Source organism: Nyctereutes procyonoides, unplaced genomic scaffold, assembly GCF_905146905.1.
Source record: "Nyctereutes procyonoides isolate TBG_1078 unplaced genomic scaffold, NYPRO_anot_genome, whole genome shotgun sequence".
Taxonomy (NCBI): domain Eukaryota; kingdom Metazoa; phylum Chordata; class Mammalia; order Carnivora; family Canidae; genus Nyctereutes; species Nyctereutes procyonoides.
Window position 1 is genome coordinate 34,016,876 of NW_026575048.1, and position 21,359 is coordinate 34,038,234.

The 21,359-nt window shown below is 40.1% G+C and overlaps 1 protein-coding gene across 5 annotated transcripts in view; it reads left to right on the plus strand.

Annotated features, from left to right (window-relative positions):
- Nucleotides 1–21,359, plus strand: part of MTA3 (metastasis associated 1 family member 3) — a 218,029-nt gene that overhangs the window by 44,685 nt on the left and 151,985 nt on the right. For 3 of the 5 annotated variants that reach the window (XR_008664722.1, XM_055327313.1, XM_055327314.1), the window contains exons 1-3: nucleotides 1,839–1,898; nucleotides 3,556–3,623; nucleotides 9,942–10,035. Coding sequence is in view for 4 of the 5 variants with exons in the window: in XM_055327313.1 (XP_055183288.1) it covers nucleotides 1,871–1,898; nucleotides 3,556–3,623; nucleotides 9,942–10,035 (190 nt within the window). In the remaining variant the exon portion in view is untranslated. Of the gene's footprint in view, nucleotides 1–1,409; nucleotides 1,481–1,838; nucleotides 1,899–3,555; nucleotides 3,624–9,941; nucleotides 10,036–21,359 lie in introns of those variants that run through there. The other 2 variants (XM_055327316.1, XM_055327315.1) reach the window with 2 other exon arrangements.

The window sequence follows — 21,359 nt, forward strand, 5'->3', positions numbered from 1 at the left end:
AGTGTGCATAACAGAACACTTCTGCTTTTTTGTCTGGGTCAGAGCTGACACAGGTTCACACTGTACACAGGGTGTAAAAACCCTTGGGAATCTGAAACTTTATGGAGTTAATAAAAAACAACAGACACCTGTTATTTGCATAGTGCTCTATGCTGAATAGTTTATAAAGCATTTTCATATATTGTCACAACTGATCCTTACCCCACCTGTGAAATGGAATTAATGTTCTCATTTTGTACCTGAAGAAATTTGGGTGACACACATCATCAAGGTAATTCAGGCAAATGTGCTTTATTTTTTACTTTGCCTCATCTATATAGAGCATTATTTTTTTCAATTTAATAATTTGTGATCATGGACCATCACATATGCCATCACCATTCAAACACAACACAATCTTCTTTTCTGGGGATACTGCCCATCCCTGCACAGATCCCATACCCAGGGTCACCAACATGTAGCTGTAAATCACCAGAAACTCCACAAACAACTCACAACAGTGAGGGATCATCTTACCCTTGATTATATAATGATGTCTGGAAATAGTTTGGAATGGATTGGCTTTTTATTTTTTCAATTTAAAACAAGTTTTTATCAAGATTCATTTATTTGAGAGAGTGCTTGGAGGAGAGGCAGAGAGACAGGGAGAGAGAATCCCAAGCAGACTCCTCACTGAGCTTGGGGGAGGGGGGGCGGTGTGCCTGGATACCACCTCCAGATAATGACCTGAGCCAAAATCAAGAGTCAGGTGCTGTTGGCTTTTTAAAAAGTTGTTTGCATTCATTTGGGGGATTGCCAGCTAAGATTCAATTCAATTTGGTTTTTTGTTTGTTTCGGTGAGGGAATGGAGGCTGAGAATGCTGGGATTGCCTAGAGAATTGGCATGGGAAAATAATGATTTAAAAGCGTTAGGCACATAACTAGTTAAAAGTCCATCAACAGTAAGGGGACTGAAACCATCTCCCCCTTTGTGGAGAGGGGGTGGGAATGGCGAATAGGTAGGGTCCCTTTCCTAAGGGCCTCTTTTCCTGGCAGGGCAGCCCTGGATATAGGGCCTGTCTAGAGGCCAGGCCTCCGCTGGGAGTGGGTTCTGTTCAGCCCAGGTGTGGGGTGAACTTGATAGACCTGTCAATGCAGTTGGGGTGACTTGGGAGGGGGTCAGTGTTTTTAGACTTCTCTGCAGCTAGCACGCTCCCTGGGGAAGCTGGTAGCACCCGGGGTCCTCCTGGCCCCAGGGTATGCAGGTTCCATCACCACCAAGAGGCAGGCGCTCTGCTGGGCGCACTCATTTGTTTCCAAGTGTTTGCCCTGAGGCAGGCGCCCACGTGCTCAAGGGCTTGCAGACAAGGGCTCCCCAGGGACGGAGCAAGGAGGAAGACCTGTCTGCGGGTGGCCAGGTGACAGGGTACGGTGGCTGGGGCTGTGTGGGCTCGGGAGAGCCTGAGCCCCTGCCCCCACCCCAATTCTCCAACAGCTCCAGGTCCGCATTTGCCACTGCAGGCCTCCGCTTCGGCCACGACCCTTGCCCTGGGGTCGTCCACCTCCAGCGAGGGCCCCCAAGCCGCCGCCTCCCCAGGTCCCCGCGGGCCCGGCAGCGACCTCCCCCGGCCCGGCCCGGCCCGGCCCGGCCCACTCGGCCTGGCTGGCCGGTCGCTGGGGGCGGGAACCTGCCCCCACCCCGCGGCGTCCCCTCCCCTTCACTTCCCCCTCCCCTCGGTCCCTCCCTCCCCTCCCCCCCGCGGCGAGGCGGCGGCGGCGGCGGCCGAGGCTGAGGCGGCCGAGGCTGAGGCGGCGGCGGCGGCGGCGGCGGCGGCGCGGCGCGGCGCGGCGGGCGGGGCTCGGCTCGGGCTCCGCGGGCGGGCGGGCGGACATGGCGGCCAACATGTACCGGGTCGGAGGTAGGAAGGCTCGGCCCGACCCGGCCCGTCTGGGAGCGGGCTCCGGGAGTGGGGGATCGGGGCGAGTTCACCCTAACCGCCGGGGGCCGCGGGCGCGGGGGGCAGGGGCGCCGGGGCCCGCAGGAGGGGCCGGGGCTCCCCACCCCCGCCACGCGCCCCTCCCCCGGCCGTGGCCCGCCGGGGGCCGGCGCCCACCTTCCCCCTCGCTCGCACCCCCGCTCAGTTTTCCAGGGCCGGCCGGGCCTGTACTGGGGTGTGAATTCTCAGCTGCCCCCCTCCAAGACGCCCCCATTGGGTGTCGGCCGTCGAGCCCCCAATGGGGTGCTCTTTCCCTGCGTGGCTTCCAGGCAGTGGGGGGGGTTGGAGAGGATGGGGGACACCCCCCCTGCTCTACTCCTTCACCCCTTCAATTGGGAGTGGGGGGTGGGGGCGATGGGGGCTCAGCCAGGGCACAGCTGGACAGGCCTGTTTGCGGGGATAGGGCCCTTCACCTCTCCTTCCTCACTCCCCCCTCCCGTTTCTTGCCCAGCCCCCCCCAAGATGGGGCGTAGTGGGGCCAGGGCACCGGGGCCAGAGGTGGGGAGTTGAGCCCTGCCCGGACGTTTGCTCTGGTGACTGCCTTCTCAGCCCTCTGCAGAAAAGAGAAATAAGGTCAAACAAACTTTCTCCCTACTCACGACGCCCTCCTCCCTCTTTCTTGGTAGAATAATAATTCAGATAAGTGGCGTGTTTGTGTGTGAGACTTGGTCTTCTCTGCTCATTAGCTGAGCTCCTGATGGATGGTGGTGGGAATGGCCTGGCCAAATGAGGCCACTTTGCAGAAGAGAGACGACGGAAAGAGCCACTAAGATAGACAATAACAATGCAGCCCAGCCTTTCAAATAAACACACAGTGGGAAGTTTCCAGTGAGCCTATTACATGCGCGGAAAAGCCATACTTGAAAATTTTTATCTTTTTTATTGAAAGCCTGCGGTGATTTTTTTTTTTATAACAAGACCCCAAATGGATCTGTATTAAATATGGCAAAGAGCATAACAAAATCCTGATAACCGTCTCCAGAAAGCTCTGTCTCTCAGAAAGGGAATCCCCTTTCATGCCCGCCCCCCACCCCCATCATCCCAGATAGAACTGTGGAAAAGTTTGTCAGTGTGCTTCCTCTTACCTATTCTGCTCACCTGATTTTTTTTTTTTTTTTATGTTGGTGATTGAAATGTACTTTGGGCTGCTAAGCTTTTCAAGATGCTCTGAATTTGTCTTAGGTCAATAGTTTTATGTGAGAAGCATACTCCAGGGTAAATTGGATTGGAGGGGAAAGATGTGGAAGCAGTTACAGCATGAAAGACACATGTTTAGTCAGCCCTGACTACTCGGTGATGAGGAGTCTTTTTGTTTATTATTAAAGAAGTGATGTGTGGCATGAAAGGCTCAGAGAGCTTGATAAAACATTAATTGTTAAATGAAAATTTCAGGAAAATAAGGTCTGTGAATAGTAGGCATGAGAAAATATATTAAGGTTGTATTGCTAAATTTGCTTTTAACCGGGAATGAATTATGTGCTTAATTTTGAATGTGCATTGCCTAATATAGAAAGTCATAGATTGACAAATGTGAACTTTCTGTTGAAAAGATTAAGGTCTTTACTTCCTTTAATTACAGATTATGTCTACTTTGAGAATTCCTCCAGTAACCCGTACCTAATCAGAAGGATAGAAGAACTCAACAAGGTATAAACGCTAAGTGTTCTTGATTCTAATGTTAAAAAATAATTGTTTTCCATTGAAGAGTAATTAGGTAAAGGGCATAAGAGGTGGTTTTACTTTCAGTCCTGGACTCTTTGAAACTAGAGATTGAAGATTAGAGAGTTATGCAGGATTCTGAATTTTCTTTTGCTTTTATAATTACCTATGGTATTAAATGTTACTGAATATTTAACATCTGCAGATTTCTGGGATGCCTGGGCTCAGTGGTTGAGCATCTGCCTTTGGCTCGGGGTGTGATCCCAGAGTCCCAGGATCAAGTCCCACATCGTGCTTCCTGCATGGAGCCTGCTTCTCCCTCTGCCTACGTCTCTGCCTCTCTGTCTGTGTGTCTCTCATGAATAAATAAATAAAATCTTTAAAAAAAAAAATCTGCAGATTTCTTCACGTTGCTCAGATCTTCTCAGAGCAGGTCACTCTTGTAACTCAGTCCCTTTTTATATTTAGAGTCATAATTGTATTTCTCTCTTTCAGGGAATTATTTTTTCCTCTTTCAGCTTTAGAAAGAGGAAGCTAGGAAATGTAGTATTGAAGGGAATTTGTAAAATTTTGGACTAGGTCAACTAATAAGAATACAGTTTTGTTATAATGTAAAGTAGCTTCCTACTTTAGGCCTGACAGCAGAAGCTTTGTGACTGTTTGCAGTAGGTGAGCTTATTATAATGGTAGCATATGAAAAGCCATAAACTATATGAACCATGGATTACTAATGGTGCTCTGGTTTCCTCCAAACCAACTTTGAAGATTATTTGTTTGACTTATGAGAGTTCATAGTGTTAAAATGTCGGAAGCTGTCTAGCTAATACCTTTCCTCCAAAGTACCTTCTAGAGACTGGGGCAGTTCTGAGTCCCAGGATGTAAGATCTGGTTTAGGGCATTTCTGGTTTATGAACCCTGAGATCTTGGTTTGCTTCTGGAGACATCCCCATGGACCTTACATCTATAAAAATTCTGTTGTGGTTGAGACCACCACCATCAAATGAAGAAAATGGCCTCAGGATTAGATCAGTCTGTTGGTGGGAACAGTTGGGGTGTCATTCTGATCTTTTTTTTTTTTTTTTTTTAAAGATTTTATTTATTTGTTCAGGAGACACACACACACACACACACACACACAGAGAGAGAGAGAGGCAGAGACACAGGCAGAGGAGAAGCAGGCCCATGCAGGGAGCCTGATGCAGGACTTGATCCCCGGTCTCTAGGATCAGGCCCTGTGTTGAAGGCGTTGTTAAACCGCTGAGCCACCTGGGCTGCCCTCATTCTGATCTTCTCTTTTATTTTATTGATGTGTAAGAGTGTAGGCAACTTGAAACTGTTTATGAGTTTATTTAGAAAATTAATTAGGATACAAAGAGAAGTGTTGGCCTATGAAACATATTCTCTGGCTGCTCCCTATCCCTCTGACCTCCACTCTTACTGCTCTTACTGCTCTCTGCCTTGTTCATTTAGCTCCAAAGACAGTAGACTCTTGGCTGTTTTCACGTACCTCAGGACCACCCCACCAAGTTGTTTCTAATTCCCTGTACCTTGCTCTACCTTGCTCTTTTCCATATCATTTATCACTTTCAAATATAGTTAATTATTGTGTTTGTTTTCATTGTCTGTTTTCCCGGACTAGAATGTAAGCTCTGTGTGTAGTGATCTTTTCTGTTCACTAATTCATCCCAAGTGCCTTAGAGTAAGAGACTGGCACATAGTTAAGGCATTCAGTAAATATTTATTGAATTAATGAATTTCTCACACGTCTGACGTTAAACAAGAGCCTTAACGTAGGGAATAACAGAAGTCACTTCTTTTGGATAGAAAAGGAAAGGATTTTAAGGACATTGAAGTTGGGGACGCCTGGTGGCTCAGCAGTTGAGTGCCTGCCTTTGGCGCAGGGAGTGTTCCTGGGGTCCTGGGATTGAGTCCCACATTAGGCTCCCAGCATGGAGCCTGCTTCTCCCTCTGCTTGTGTCTCTGCCTCTCTCTCTCTCTCTCTGTGTGTGTGTGTGTCTCATGCATAAATAAATAAAATCTTAAAAAAAAAAAAAAGGACATTGAAGTTTAAGCCTAAAGGATGAGAAAGAGGTAGCCATGGGAGGGATGCCATACTAGCGTTCCACATAAAGGCCCTGAGAGGATCAGAGGTCAAGCTGGCAAAGTGGGGAAAGTTAACATGACGGAAAATCCAAATAATGAATTTAAGAACACCTTTATACTCTAATTGATAAGCCAGGATAAGAAAGGACATTAGCTTCAGGGTACCTGTCTGGCTTAGTCAATAGAGCATGTGACTTGATTTTGGGGTCCAGCGTTTAAGCCGCATTTAGGTGTAGACATTAGTTAAATAAAAAAATGAAAGAAAAAAAGGAACATTAACCTTTCTCATTAACTATGTTCTTGAAGTTTATTTATTTTAATAATCTCTACACCCAGTGTTGGGCTTGAACTAAGGACCCTGAGATCAAAAGACTCTGAAATCTAAAGTCATTATGCTCTACCATCTGAGTCAGCCAGGAGCCTAGGGCCCCTATTAATTATCTTCTGAATAGAATGTTTTTGTAACAAAATTCTTAAGGATAAGCTGTCAATCACCATTGTTTTAGACAATTCACTTTTATAGAATGGTTTCTGATTTTTTTAAAAAAATCCTATTTGAAATATTACTTGTTCAATTTGAAAGCTGGACTATAGTATTTTTTTTTAAATTACAGTAATAATTTTTTAAAAAAGAATTTATTTATTTCACAGAGAGCACAAGCAGGGGGAGCAGCAGGCAGAAGGAAAGGGAGAAGCAGGCTCCCCGCCAAGCAGGGACCCCCCCACACCCCCATGCGGAGCTCCATCCCAGGATCCTAGGATCATGACCTGAGCCTTAGGCAGATGCTTAACTGACTGCACCACTGAGGTGCTCCAGATTATTTTTAAAGATTTTATTTTTAAGTAGTCTCTACACCAAACATGGGGCTCAAACTCCTCAGCCCGAGATCAAGAGTTGCACATTCCACCAACTGAGGCAGCCAGATATTTCTGATAATAGATTTTTGTCTCAATTTTTTTTCCTTAAAGTTTCAGGAACTTTTAGGTGCAAAAATAATTATCAGTCCATGAACACAGTTCAATGTTGATTATCTTATGTTCCCTTTTTTCCTCTCCTAATTTGTACACAGATATTGTGAAGATTATTTTCTGGAGGACGAATATAAGATTTAAAATTATGAAAACAACTTTTGGTAAAATTTATTTAGTCATTGTCTAGGTTGGGTGTTGCTCCTACCTTTTTTTTTTTTTTTTTTTAAGATTTCATTTATTTATTCATGAGAGACACAGACAGAGGCAGAAACATAGGCAGAGGGAGAAACAGGCTCCCTGCGGGGACTCCAGGATCACTACCGGAGCCAAAGGCAGCTGCTCAACCACTGAGCCACCCAGGCACCCCTGCTTCTACTTCTAAAGATTCTGTTTGCATGCATGGTGAGAGAGCTATGTGCACCTTATAATGGTATAGTCTCATGAGGTTTTGTAAGTTCAGTTTGCAGAAAAATTGGCATATTACTTGCTATTTCTTTTGGTTTTGTTGCATATGTTGTATAATTTGTTGTGTACCTTCATATTCTGTATATTTTATTAGCTATCTGACTTGCTCTGAGATTCATTTTACTGTTTCGAGTCTTGCGGCTTTTGAATGAGGAGAGGGGAGTCACTAATTTGAGTGTCTGATGACACCCTCTGCCTCCATCTACATTTGCACATAGAAGAATTTGCACATAGAAGAATTTGCACATAATTTCAGGAGATTCCCTCATGTAAGCCAAGACCCCTCCTGCCATTTGGATTCTCTTGGGAATAAAGACAGAAATTGGGAAAGGAAAGTCCCTTTTCCTTTAAATAAAATAAATAAATTTTATTTATTCATGAGAGACACACAGAGGCAGAGACGCAGGCAGAGGGAGAAGCAGGCCCCCCACGGGGAGTCTGATGTGGGACTCGATCCCAGGACCCTGGGATCACACCATGAACCAAAGGCAGACGCTCAGCCTCTGAGCCACCCAGGCATCCCAGAAAATCCCTTTTCATTTGTTCTTTATTTTAGACAAACCACAGACTTTCTGAAATGGAAGTATGTGTGTGTGTGTTGGGTTTTTTGTTTTGTTTTTGTTTTAATGATGTACTTCTAAGTCTGGGATAGAAACAGACATGAATATGAAGTTGACTAAAATGAATTTAGAGCTTAAAGAAAAGCTCCTTATCGCTAGAGGATGTTTTAGTAACTGTGCTTCACAGAATAGGGATTTAAGAGGCTGCAACCTAAGTGGAGAAAAGAACACAGCAAAGAAATTAACATCCATTGTGGCTGCTTTTTTATTTTAAAGATTTATTTATTTGATAAAGAGAGCATGCACGTGTGTCTTTGGGTGGGGCAGAGGGAGAGACAATTGCCAGCAGACTTGGAGCTTGACACATGATCTCACAACCCTGAAACCAGCCACTTAACTGACTGCGCCACCCAGGCCCCCCTTTTAAGATTTTATATTTAAGTAATCTCTACATCCAGTGTGGGGCTTGAATTTACAGCCCTGAGATCAAGAGTTGCATGCTCTACTGACTGAGCAAGTCAGGAGCTTCTAACCTAGGTCTTTAGAGGTGAAACTATTTGTAGTGAAAGAATTTTTTTTTTTTTTTTTGTGGTGAAAGATTTTTAAGAATTCACTATCTCAGATACTTCTATAAAATTTAAAAAAAGTAGAAAAATGAAATTTAAAATAGACATATAAAAACACAGGCTTTCGTTTTTCATTATTAGGTTCAATAGATTAAAATTAACTACTAAATGCTCTAACATACAGTCTCTGTTCTCATTTGATTACACAGCAACAGTTGTACACCAGGCCTTGGACCACAGTTTGAGTAGCTTAACTTTAGAGTCATGCTTGAAAGGGTGTATTTGTATAGAGGAAGAGGAGTACTGTAGTTATTAACTACCCAATGGCCAAGTGTGTGCATCGTTCAGAAGAGACTGTTTTGAACTATGTTGCTCCACCTCAAGCAGGTTTAAATAAGAATTTAATTAGTTTTGTAGAGTATTCCTAATGGAGGAATTCACTAAAGAGGCAGAAAAAATATGCTTTTAAATGCTTGCTTTGGGTTTTGAACATGCTTTTGTCTTAAGACAAAACTGATAAAGAGCTTGTAATTGTAGGCATTGATAGATTTTATTTAGAAGAAATATTGGCCTGTTCATTTATTAGATTGCTGGATCATTATTTCTGGAGGATGTATTTGATCACAGCATTGTGAAATATAGAAGCACTTTGGTTAGGATTTAATATGATTTCAATTCAAAGGGGCAATATTTCCCCATGACTATTTCTCACTCTAAAATACTGCTGCTGAATTTCATAAAATCGACACATTTACTGCAACGTATATTATTTATGTCCGAATATGTAAGTCCAGAGAAATTCTGAAAATTTGTTCTCAAATTTTTTTGAAATTGGAAATCACAGTAGGATTTTACTGTAATCTATTTATGTGTTTTTAGAAGGAACTTTGTCATGAATGATGGACCTTGAAAGTTCTCAACATTCATAAGGAAAGGAGGAGAGTAGGATCCTGAGCCCCAGCTGCAGTAAATTACAACCTAACTTAATATTGGTTGTATTCTAGATCGGAGTCAAAAATACATAAGAGCTTTAGTGTTCATAACTCAGAGTTTTTAATACTTTCACATGTGAATGTAAAATAACTACTACTGAGAATATTGACTATTACAGATTCATAGATTTACCTGGGCTGGAGAATGCTTTTCCAAGTCGTCTGCTCCATTCTAATGGGTGATGGCTGCCCAAATTCACAGAGGTTCACCATCAGTCAAACATTTTGGAAGTGTTTAGGAGAGAGAGCAGGCAGCATGGTTTTACTCAGCCTATGCTTCTGGGAGTGGGTTTGGAGGAGATATGTTTAACTGTTTTAAATAAGTTACATTGTGGCTTTTAAAATTTGGGGGATTAATTTCTCAAGGCTAATCAGATTTCACTCCCTGGCTCATTAAAGTGATCTGATCACTTTAGTTTAATTGATGCTAGTAAGTTATTGTATGTTTGACATTTCAGTTTCACTTGGAACCATTGCAAATGCTGCTCATCCTCATTTGAATTTTTTAGCTCTCTGATTATCCTGCAGTTGCGGTTGGCACAGTATAAATGAGAGTGTTTTTACAGTTATATTGTATTTAGTTTTGTTTTATAAACTATTTGAATCTACTATTCAGTACAAATAACTTTTATTTTTCTTATTTCTTAGACTGCAACTGGCAACGTGGAAGCAAAAGTAGTGTGCTTTTATAGACGAAGAGATATTTCCAACACGCTTATAATGCTTGCAGACAAGCATGCTAGTAAGTTGTCTTTTTTTTTTTTTTTAATTAAAAAACGTTTTAAGGTTTTTGTTTTTCATGATAGGAGGAAAAATACTTTTTGTTGCCTGTAGCTTTTTGCTTTCACATTTGTCTTCCTCTTAGTTTAGATGGGAGTAATTTTTTTGGGTGGTACTTGGTTTTAGTATATATTTTCTTAGTTGCATCACATGTATATTAGTCAATACATTGAAATAGAACTCTTTGCAAGTAGGCTTCTGTAGATGATCAGGGCAGTGTTTTATCTGTAGTTTTCAGTGGTGGTTTTGAAAGGATTTGAATATGAGGACATTTATACTTTGTTGGTATTTTGGAGGATATTTTTTCCCCCTCTAAAGCAACTGGGTAATATTTACAATTTTAAAACTTTTGATTATTATATGTATATAGTTTTAGACACGTATGGAAAAAGGTTTGCCGGAAAAAGAAGTACAAAGTGATTGAGATATGGTGAACTCCTGTAGATAGCAACTCTGAGCCCTTATTTTGGATTTAATCTTTATTGTATGTTTTCCCCCCAATCAACAACTTGGACATTCAGGTGCTCTACCTCTTTGATTTTTAAAATAACAAACAGAATCATAAAAAAAAGTGATTTAAATTTAAGAAAGAAGAAATATATGAAATATAAGTACTTTATTTTGAAAGCCATTTTCAGCCTACAAAATATATGAGACTAGAACCATATGTATGTGTGTTTTACAGTTTGGCACTGATCTGTAATGCTTTGGTCTTGGGGGTCCTCAAGCTTTTTAAGTGTTTTGGTAAGGGAGGCTATTGTGTACACAGATTTGTTCTGTATCTGCCTGATAATCATTTCACCACTGTGTCACTGGTTTAATCAGGCAGATTGGTTGTCACATAAGTCAAATTCCTACTGTATTTTCTGCTATAGTTCATAGTGTTTTGTTTTTTTTTTTTTTTTTTAAGATTTTATTTATTTTAGAGAGGGGGAGAGAGAGCACGTGGGATGCAGGACAGGGGCAGAGGGAGAGGGAGAGAGAATCCCAAGCCAACTCCATGCTGAGGTTGGAGCTTGATCCCAGGACCCTGAGACCATGATGTGAGCCGAAAGCAGGAGTTGGATGGTTAATCCACTGAGCCACTGAGGCACCCTTGTAGTTAATAGTGTTTTAAAATTTTGTGTGTGAGTGTGTATGTATGTATACATATATATAAATAAAGGATGATACAAGTTCTATAATATTTATAAATTATGTATTGATAGATTTAAGACATTTATATTGTCCCTCCTGTATGAGACCAAAATACTGCTTTTTAAAATAATCACTCTAATCAGTTATTTTAACTGTAGCTAAAAATCTATGAATTCAGTGTGTTATTAGAGTGGCTCTGCAAAATTATTTGGATTTTATTTACCATTTACAAAATAAGCTTAAGAAAGATAAAGGGGTGCCTGGGTGGCTCAGTTGGTTTAAGTGTCTGCCTATGGCTCAGGTCATGATCCCAGGGTCCTGGGATCCAGCCCCATGTCAGGCTCCCTGCCCAGCAGGGATTCTGCTTCTCCTCCTTCCTCTGCCACTCCCCCTGCTTGTGCTGTCTTGCAATCTCTCTGTTAAATAAATAAAATCTTTAATAAAAAAAAGATAAAATATCTCAATTCATATACTTTTGGATTTAATTTAGCTTCTAATATAGTTTCCAAAGTTGCTGCAAAAGTAGTATGGTATAAAGATTGTTAGGGGATCTGCTGACTATTCACGGAGGGCTATATTTTGGTGCTATTTTAGGCTTGTGGATGTAGAAAATCAGAATTGATTAGGCTCTTAGTATTGACTCTTAGAAACCAAATTTAAGAGATTTAAAAGAGTTAGTCAATTTATATAATGGCAATCATATAGTTTAGAGAAAGACCTGGGTTCAGATTCCACTTTTCTAGCTGCTGCTTGTCTTGGGAAAATTTCTTAATTTCTTGCTCATTTCCATTTTTCTCATGTGTAAAATGGGATTGAAAAAAATCACTTTACTTTGTATTATATATATTTTACCACAATTAGAAAAAATTAAGGGAAAACATTATGCCACCATTGATGGGAGAATTAAACGACCTAAGTTCATAGATAGGCGCTTAATAAATGTCAGTTGTTTTTTCTATCTCTTCAGCAATTTGTTTTTTTTTTTTTTTTTTTAAATCTTTTTTTTATTTCTTTATTTATTTACGATAGTCACACAGAGAGAGAGCTAGAGAGAGAGGCAGAGACACAGGCAGAGGGAGAAGCAGGCTCCATGCACCGGGAGCCCGATGTGGGATTCGATCCCGGGTCTCCAGGATCGTGCCCTGGGCCAAAGGCAGGCGCCAAACCACTGCGCCACCCAGGGATCCCCTCTTCAGCAATTTGTATATCACCTCTTGGGTAGATAACTTCTGTCAACATTTGCCAGTTTCTGCCGTTATTTATTGAGTTTACTCTCAAAGGTAACTATATTTTTAGATATGGTGGGGTCAGAAGTATCTTACTGTATTTGTTTGGTATTGACCAAAATTTCAGATGGGAAAAATAAAATTGCTTGGATACTTCTTGCTATATAAAGAGGTTTCAAGGGAGGATTAATGGAGAGAGAGGCATACATTTGAAATATTTTAAAACTGGACTCCTGGATGTGGTTGCCACTTAATTTTCCTGAGCCTCAGTTTCTCCATTTAAAAACCTTTCCATTATGGACTCCTTTAAAACTTTTTATTACAGAAAATTTCAAACATTCAAAAGTACAGAGACTAGTATAATTCACCTGATATTTCCATTACTTTGCTGTAACAGTTATGAATAAATGCCAATTAGTCCCTCTATAGTCTACTTGTCCCCTATTTTGAAGCTCATTAGAGACATCTGACCATTTTATCTGTACATATTTCAGTATATATTTCTAAAAGATAGGGCTTCATTTGAACTTACAGAAAGTGCCAAGAATATACAGGGAACTCCCATATACCCTTTACCCAGATTCAGCAAATTAACATTTTGCCCTGTTGACTTTATCATTCTTTTTATATGTATAAACTGAATCATTTGAGAGTTAAGTTGGAGACATCTGTGTTTTTCTAAAAGCAAGAAAATTGTTTTATATAATCATAGTATAGTAAACAAGTCAGAAACCTAATATTCACACAAAACCATTATTCATAGTCCTTAATCAGATTTCATGCACCAGTGGCATTCTTTATAGCTATGTATATTTTTTCTTAGTTTTGAATAAAATCCAGACTCATTGTATTTTACTGTCTTGTCTCCTTGATATGGAACCAGTTCCTTAGTCTTTCTTTTTGTTTTCTGACCTTAACATTTTTGAAGAAAACAGGCCAGTTATTTTGTAGAATATGGCTCAATTTTTATTTGTCTGATGTTTCCTCATGATTATATTCAGATTATGGTTTTTTGTTTGTTTGTTTTTCCAGGTTATGTTTTCTTTGTAGGGATGCCACGGAAGTCATATTGTGTCCCTCTCAGTGCATTGTATTAGGAAGCACATAATTGGATTTGTCCTAATATTGGTTATATTAGGTTGATGACTTGGTCAAGGTGGTGTCCCTTTGTATTTAGTAAGTTATTTTGGGGAGGTACTTAGTATCTACGTGAATGCCTTCTCAATCTATAGCCTATTCAGTTTAGCATTCTTTGATCGTTTAGGATTCTGTAAACAGTATCATCAAATATCTACTTAGTTTTCATGTTTTTTCTTTTATACATTTTTTCTTTTTTATAGTTTGCTTAAATCAAGATCCAAAGAATAGATTATGATTGGTTGGTAGTACTCTTAAGTCTCTCTTTTTTTCCTTGTCCATCTTTTTTTTTTTAACTGATATATAATCCACATAGCAAAAAATCTATTCTTTTGAAGTGCACAATTGAGTGGTTTTTAGTACGCCTACAAAGCTGTGTAAGTATTAACACTATCTAGTTTCAAAATGTTTTCACCACCTCAAAAGGAAACCAATTACTTCTCATTCCGCCTTCCTCTCAGCCTCTGGAAGCCACTAATACACTTTCTGTCTCTACATATTGGCCTGTTCTGGACATTTCCTATTACAGTATCATATAATATGTACAGATGGGGGTTTTTGTTTTTGTTTTCTTTTTAAATATTTTATTTATTTATTCATGAGAGACACACAGAGAGAGAGGCAGAGACATGGGCAGAGGGAGAAGCAGGCTCTCCGCAAGGAACTTGATGCAAGATTTGATCCTGGACCCCAGGATCACACCCTAAGTCAAAGGCAGATGTTCAACCGCTGAGCCACCCAGGCATCCCTAGGCCATCCAGGCATCCCAGTTTTTTTTTTTTTTTTTTTTTTAAAGTAAGCTCTATGCCCTCCCTGGAGCTTGAATTTAGAACCCTGAGTTTAGGAGTCACATGCTCTACCAACTGAGCCAGTCAGGTGCCCCTTATAATAATAATTTGTGTGTCTGACTTTTTAAGATCTATCATAATGTTTTCAAGTTTTTTTCATATTATTGCCTGAATTTCTTCATTACATTTTATAGCTGAATGATATTCCATTGGGTGGATATACATTTTGTTTATTCTTCAATTGATGGACAATTTGGGTTGGTTCACTTTCTATTTATTTCAAATAATGCTGTTACGAACATTCATGTACAAATTTTTGTGCAGATATTCATTCATATTCTCTTTCTCTTATCCCTTAATATTTTGTTGAAGATAACTGGTTGTTCATTCTATAATTTCCTTTGGTCTGGAGTTGTTTATTGCATATCTATTGTGTTCTTTACCATGGTTTTTCTGTAGATGGATAGTTAGTTTCAGATTCTAGAGGATCTAAATCCACATGGTTTTTTGGGAGGGGGGGTGAGGTAGAGAGTACAAGATTACTTTATAAGGTAGTATTGTATACTTCTCCTATGAGATCCATAATGTATTGTTGCCTGTCTCTCTTAACATTTTAATATGAACTGATTTTAGATTTACAGAAAAATTATTAAAAAGAGTACCAAGAAATCTCATATGCTCTTCATCCAGGTTCCCAAAATGTTCACAGTTTATTCTGTTTGCTCTATTATATCTATGTACTTATTAGTGTCTTGAGCCATTTGAAACTAGGTTCAAGACATTTCCCCTAATTCCTAAAGATACTTCAGGGTATATCTTTTAAAAAACAAGGAGTTTCTTATCTAACCAAGCATGATGGTACACTAATCTATAGATTCAATCAGATTTTGCAATGTTGCCTACTAATACCTTTTATAGTAAAGAATAAAAACAGAATTTTTAAAAAAATATTTTATTTTTTAGTGATCTCTACATCCAATGTGGGGCTCAAGCTTAGAACCCTGAGATTAAGAGTCACATGCTCTATTGACAGAGCCAACCAGGTGCTCTTAAAAATAGAATTTTTAAGCTGTCTTTTTGTAATGTTAACATTGTTGATTGATGATTGCCTTGATTTTTAGCTCATTAAAGTTGTGAAAATTATGCTTTTAGTTCTATTATCCCCTCATTTACTGGGTAGACTATTTTTATGACCAGAATATTCCCTATGTCAGCTATCAAGTTAATCTTTAGGTTCAGGAAGGTTAAAGTCTTGATGTGATTTTTCCTTTTTTTAGTTCTTACCGGCTTTCAAAGATAATGAGATGGTTCCTGGCATACTCCAAAGATCAGTTTCATCCTGAACTCAAGGATTTGGACATATTTCATATTTATTATCAGTTATCCTTTCTTTATCCATTTTTTAAAGATTTTATTTATTTATTTGAGAGAGGGAGAGTGCAGGAGAGAGAGCACAAGCAAGGTGAGGGACAGAGGGAGAAGGAGAAGCAGACTAATCACTGAGCAGGGAGTCAGCCCCTTATGCAGGGCTCGATTCCAGGACCCCAGGATCATGACCTGAGGTGAAGGTGGACACTTACTGGATTGAGCCACCCAGGCATTCCTCAATTATTGTCCTTACCGAAACTCAAAAGTTGTTCCACTTTTAGCCAGAGGGCTTGTTTGATTTGGCTCTTGAGTCATTTTGAAATGATCTTAGTAATGCAAAGAGCCTGACATATGGGGCTCGATGGATCCCAGGATCATGGGCATCCAAAGGCAGATGCTTAACTGAGCCAACCAGGTGCCCCATGCTTTGTATGTATGTAAGTATGTATTTATTTATTTAAAAGATTTTATTTATTTATTTATTTGACAGAGCACAAGCTGGGGGAACGGTAGGCATAGGGAGAGGGAGAAGCACGCTCCCTGCTGTGCAAGGGGCCTGACGAGGGGCACCACCATCCTAGGACCCTGGGATCTTGACCTGAGCCAAAGGCAGACAACCAACTGAGCCACCCAGATGGCCCCATACTTTGTTTTTAAAAGCAATCTTGATTCTCTTAATCTATTAGAAATGGAATTTTGGCTTAAAGAAAAGATGCCAGTTTCAGATGGGCATGATTCTCAGGACTGATGAAATTTTAAAAAATGATTTCGTCACTACTCTGTATGGCCCTTTACATGTTTTTTTTTAAATTTTTTTTAATTTATTTATTTATGATAGTCACACACACACACACAGAGAGAGAGAGAGAGAGAGAGAGAGAGGGGCAGAGACACAGGCAGAGAGAGAAGCAGGCTCCATGCACTGGGAGCCCGATGTGGGATTCGATCCCAGGTCTCCAGGATCGCGCCCTGGGCCAAAGGCAGGCACTAAACCGCTGCGCCACCCAGGGATCCCCCCTTTACATGTTTTAGATATTTTTTGACATTGTATACTTTTATTTTATTTTATTTTATTATTATTATCATTTTTAAAGATTTTATTTTATTTATTCATAGAGATGCAGAGAGAGAGAGAGGCAGAGACACAGGCAGAGGGAGAAGCAGGCTCCACGCAGAGAGCCTGATGTGGGACTCTATCCAGGGTCTCCAGGATCACTCCCTTGGCTGCAAGCGGCGCTAAACTGCTGCGCCACCAGGGCTGCCCGACATTGTATACTTTTATATTGTGATTCCTAAAATGTAAAGCTTTGGTTTTTATTCATTTATTTATTTAAATAGTTTGGGTTTTTAAGGGGAGCCTGGGTGGCTCAGTTAGATAAGCACCCAGCTCTTGATTTCGGCTCAGGTTTGATCTCAGGGTTGTGCAGTTGAGCCCCAGATGAAGCTCCACATTCAGCGTGGAGCCTGCTTAAGATTCTTTCTCTTCTCCCTCTGCCCCTTTCCCCCCCCGCTATTGTGATCTCTCTCCCTCTCAAAAAAAGAAAAAAAATTTTTTTCAAGCTATCTCTATAACCAGTGTGGGGCTCAAACTCACAAGCCCAAGATCAAGAGTTGCATGCTTTATTGAACTGATCCAGCCAGGTGCCCCCCCCACACACCCTTTTTTCTTTTTTAAGATTTTATTTTTAAGTAAAAAATATAAAGCTTTAGAAAATTAAATTTTGTTTCACCTTCCTCTGTATTTAACCTGTTAGGCAAAAGGTAAAGTGTTTTCTATACTTACAGGTCTCTTCTTTCCTTAGAATTTTCTTCCCAATTTTTAAGTTATTGTGTCACTTACTGTGGGCTAAAGTTGGGACATAGGCAGAATGAGATGAGTGAGAATAATTATTTTCTGACAATGTTCATTCTTTTGCCACTGTTTCCACTACAACATGCACACACTTGGAGCTTTGTGGAAGGAAAAAAGGAAAGAAGATGGGAAGATTTATTTATTCCTACTCAGAATTATAAAACCAGAATTAACTCCTGTAGAGAATTGGGGAGAGACTGATCCTGCCTACCTTAAGTTCTGTTCATATTATTGTTTACTAAGTTATTGATGATTCTGGCATTTTTGTGGTTTTTGAGTAGAATCAGAAAGTAGTACTGACATTCTTCTTTTTTTTGTGTGTGACATTTTTCTTTTAAGTTAATTAATTAACAATTTTTTTGTAAACTCTACACCCAGTGTGGGACTTGAACTTACAACTCTGAGACCAAGTCACATGCTCTTCCAACTGAGCCAGCTAGGAACACTTGATCTTAAAATTTTAAGTAGTAAGACATTTTAGTACGTGGCAATATTATTAATCAATTAGGTTATGATTTGTTATAGGTAAAAAGTGAAGTGACTTCTATATCCAGGCCTTTTTTTTTTTTTTTAAAGATTCCCATTTATTTATTCATGAGAGACAGGCAGAGGGAGAAGTAGGCTCATGCAGGGAGCCCGACGTGGGACTCGATCCTGGGTTCCTAGGATCACGCCCTGGGCCGAAGGCGGCGCTAAACCACTGGGCCACTGGGGCTGCCCTATATCCAGGTCTTATATCATATCCTGGTCTGAGTCATTATGTTCTTATAAAATGTTTTGGTGTCAAAGGGCATATTGGGAATTTTATTTTTTTTTAAGATTTAGGTAGTACATGATTTATAATTATTAAAAAGATATAGAATGTTTATTGTATTTTATAGGATTTTTGGACTTAAATGGGATTTTATAAAATAATTGGTATCTCTTTTATTTATTTTAAGGATTTTTTTTTTTTAAAGATTTTATTTACTTATTCATGAGAGACACAGAGGCAGAGACAGGAGAAAAGCAGGCTCCGCTCAAGGAGCCTGAGGTGGGACTCGATCCTGGAACTCTGGGATCACAACCTGAGCCAAAGGCAGATGCTCAACTGCTGAGCCACCCAGGCGTCTCATATTTTAAAGATTTTTATTTAGGGGCACCTAGGTGGCTCAGTTGGTTGAACAGCTGCCTTCAGCTCAAGTCATGATATCGGGGTCCTGGGATTGAACCCAGCATCTGGCTCTCTGCTCAGTGGGGAGTCTGCTTCTCCCTCTACCCCTCCCTACCCCACTCATTTTCTCTGACTCTGTCTCTCTCTCCCCCACTCATTTGAGCAGGGAGCTCGACTCAGGCCTTGATCCCAGGACCCTGAGATTATGACCTGAGTTGAAACCAGAGGCTTAACCAAGTGAGCCACCCAGATGCCCCTTTTTTTTGTTTGTTTATTTATTTATTTATTCATTCATTCATTCATTCATTCATTTATTTTATTTATTTTATCTTATTTTATTTTATTTTATTATGATAGTCACACACAGAGAGAGAGAGAGAGAGAGTGTGAGAGAGGTAGAGACACAGGCAGAGGGAGAAGCAGACTCCATGCACCAGGAGCCCAACGTAGGATTCGATCCCGGGTCTCCAGGATCGCACCCTGGGCCAAAGGCAGGCGCTAAACCGCTGCGCCACCCAGGGATCCCTTATTTATTTTTTTTAAAATTTATTCATTTATTTTGGAGAGACAGTGAGTTGGGGAGGGGCAGAGGGAGAGAGGATCTGGAGCAGATTCCCCACTGAAGGCAAGCCCTATTTAGGGCTCAGTCCCAGGGCTCCAAGATTATGACCTGAGCCAAAATCAAGAGTTGGACACTCAACTGACTGAGCTATTGAGGTGCCCCTTGGCACCTCCTTTAAAAGACTTGTAATCGGTAATCACAGTTGTTACTTTAAAGTACTAAAATCAGGGTACCTGGGTGGCTCAGTTAAGCACCTGCCTTTGGCTCATGTTGTGATACCGGGGTCTTGGGATCGAGTTCCATATGGAGCTCCCCACTCTGAGGGAATTCTGTTTCTCCCTCTGTCTCTGCTTCCTTCTTTCTCGGTCTCTCATGAATGGATAAATAAAATCTTAAAAAAAAAAGTACTGAAATTGATTGTTTTGAATACATCTGCTCTGTCCTTTCCTGGCCTTAGCACAAAGTTTGTATATTCTCAGTGCTCACTGTTCTTTAATGTTGGGAATCTGGTCTTGATCATCTTTCAAGTCTTCGTGTGTCTTGTTCATTTTATTTGCTTATACAGATGTTTGTAGCTTTAAGTTTTTAGCAGGTGAACAGATCTGAAGAACAGCCAGGCTACTAGTTATTTTTTAGCATCTTGGTTGGCTGAAAACAAACTGCAGTGGTTTTAAAATATGGTGCCCAAGTGCTTTGACATTCCTTCCATTGTTAGATGGAGTCGAGTTTGTTGTGATCAGTACAGTATAGTGGAAGTAATGCTGTGTGACTCCCAAGGCTAGGTTATAAAAGGCTATGCAGCTTCTGCTTGGTTCTCTTGGAATGTTTGCTCTCAAGATATTCTTGTTGGGGAATTCAGCTACCATACTGTAAGATGGCCAAGTCACATAGAGAGGCCATGTTTAGGTGCCATGGTTGACAGCACTAGCTGAGAGCCCAGGTGCCACACATGTGACTGAAGGAACCACCAACTGATCCTCTCAGCCATTTGAGTTCCTCTTAAAGCCCTGGTCATTGTGAAGCAAAGGCAAGATCGCTGTGTTGTGCTGAATTCCTTACCCACTGAACTTGTGAACAAAATATAATAGTTCTTGTTTGTGTCATTAAGTTTTGGGGTGATTCATAACTCTGCAGTAGTTAACTGATACAGGATCATAATGGATTTTCTGATTTTGTGTAATTTCAAGACAATTTAAGATCATTGTCAAAGCTTATCACTGTCTACTAAAAGTATTTAATGAACTATTAGTTTTCTTTAAGTAAACCTCATTTTCTTTTGACAGATTAAATGATCTTGCACTGATGCCTTATGCTGAATATTTTCCTCACACTTAATTTTTGGCCACAGTGAGCACAAGTTAGGAAAAATGCCCTCTTTTTTATTCTGAAATGAAATTCATCGACAATATAACTTATGTAAAAGATAAAACTAAAACTCATTATGTTCTAACTGAAGTATAAAATACAAAATTTATAATGGGATAATATATAATACAATACATAATATAATATCATTTGTACTATATTTCAATATTTGTAAATTCTGGGGCATGACTATAGTGGAAGACATAATGAAGTTGTGAAACGTCTACGCGTACTCATGAAATTGCTAGCAATGCAGTAGTCACAGATTAGACTGAAATGTTATATTATGGAACTCTAATATTTGTTGAGACTTTTCAGAATGGTGCTCTTGGTAAATTCTGAACAAAACAAAGTAGAATTTTCTCTTTTTATATGATAGCTGCCTTCCTAGAAAATGCAGTTTTATTAAAACCACATCCAAAATATTTTCTGTTCTCTTATATAAAATGGGATTAACTTTAGTTTCCAGTAACAGAATCATGTTTTTCACTTGTATAAATGGTCAGAGGGACATTGAAAATCATGTGAATCAGTTCTCTGGTACTGGACTGCCTTCCGCTATATACTGTATATAGGTTGTCTAGCATCCTTTTTTTTTTTTTATTAGTTTCACATGTACAACTTAGTGATTCAACAGAGCTTTACATTATGTAATGCTCATCATGATAAGTATAGTTACCATCTATGACCATACAATG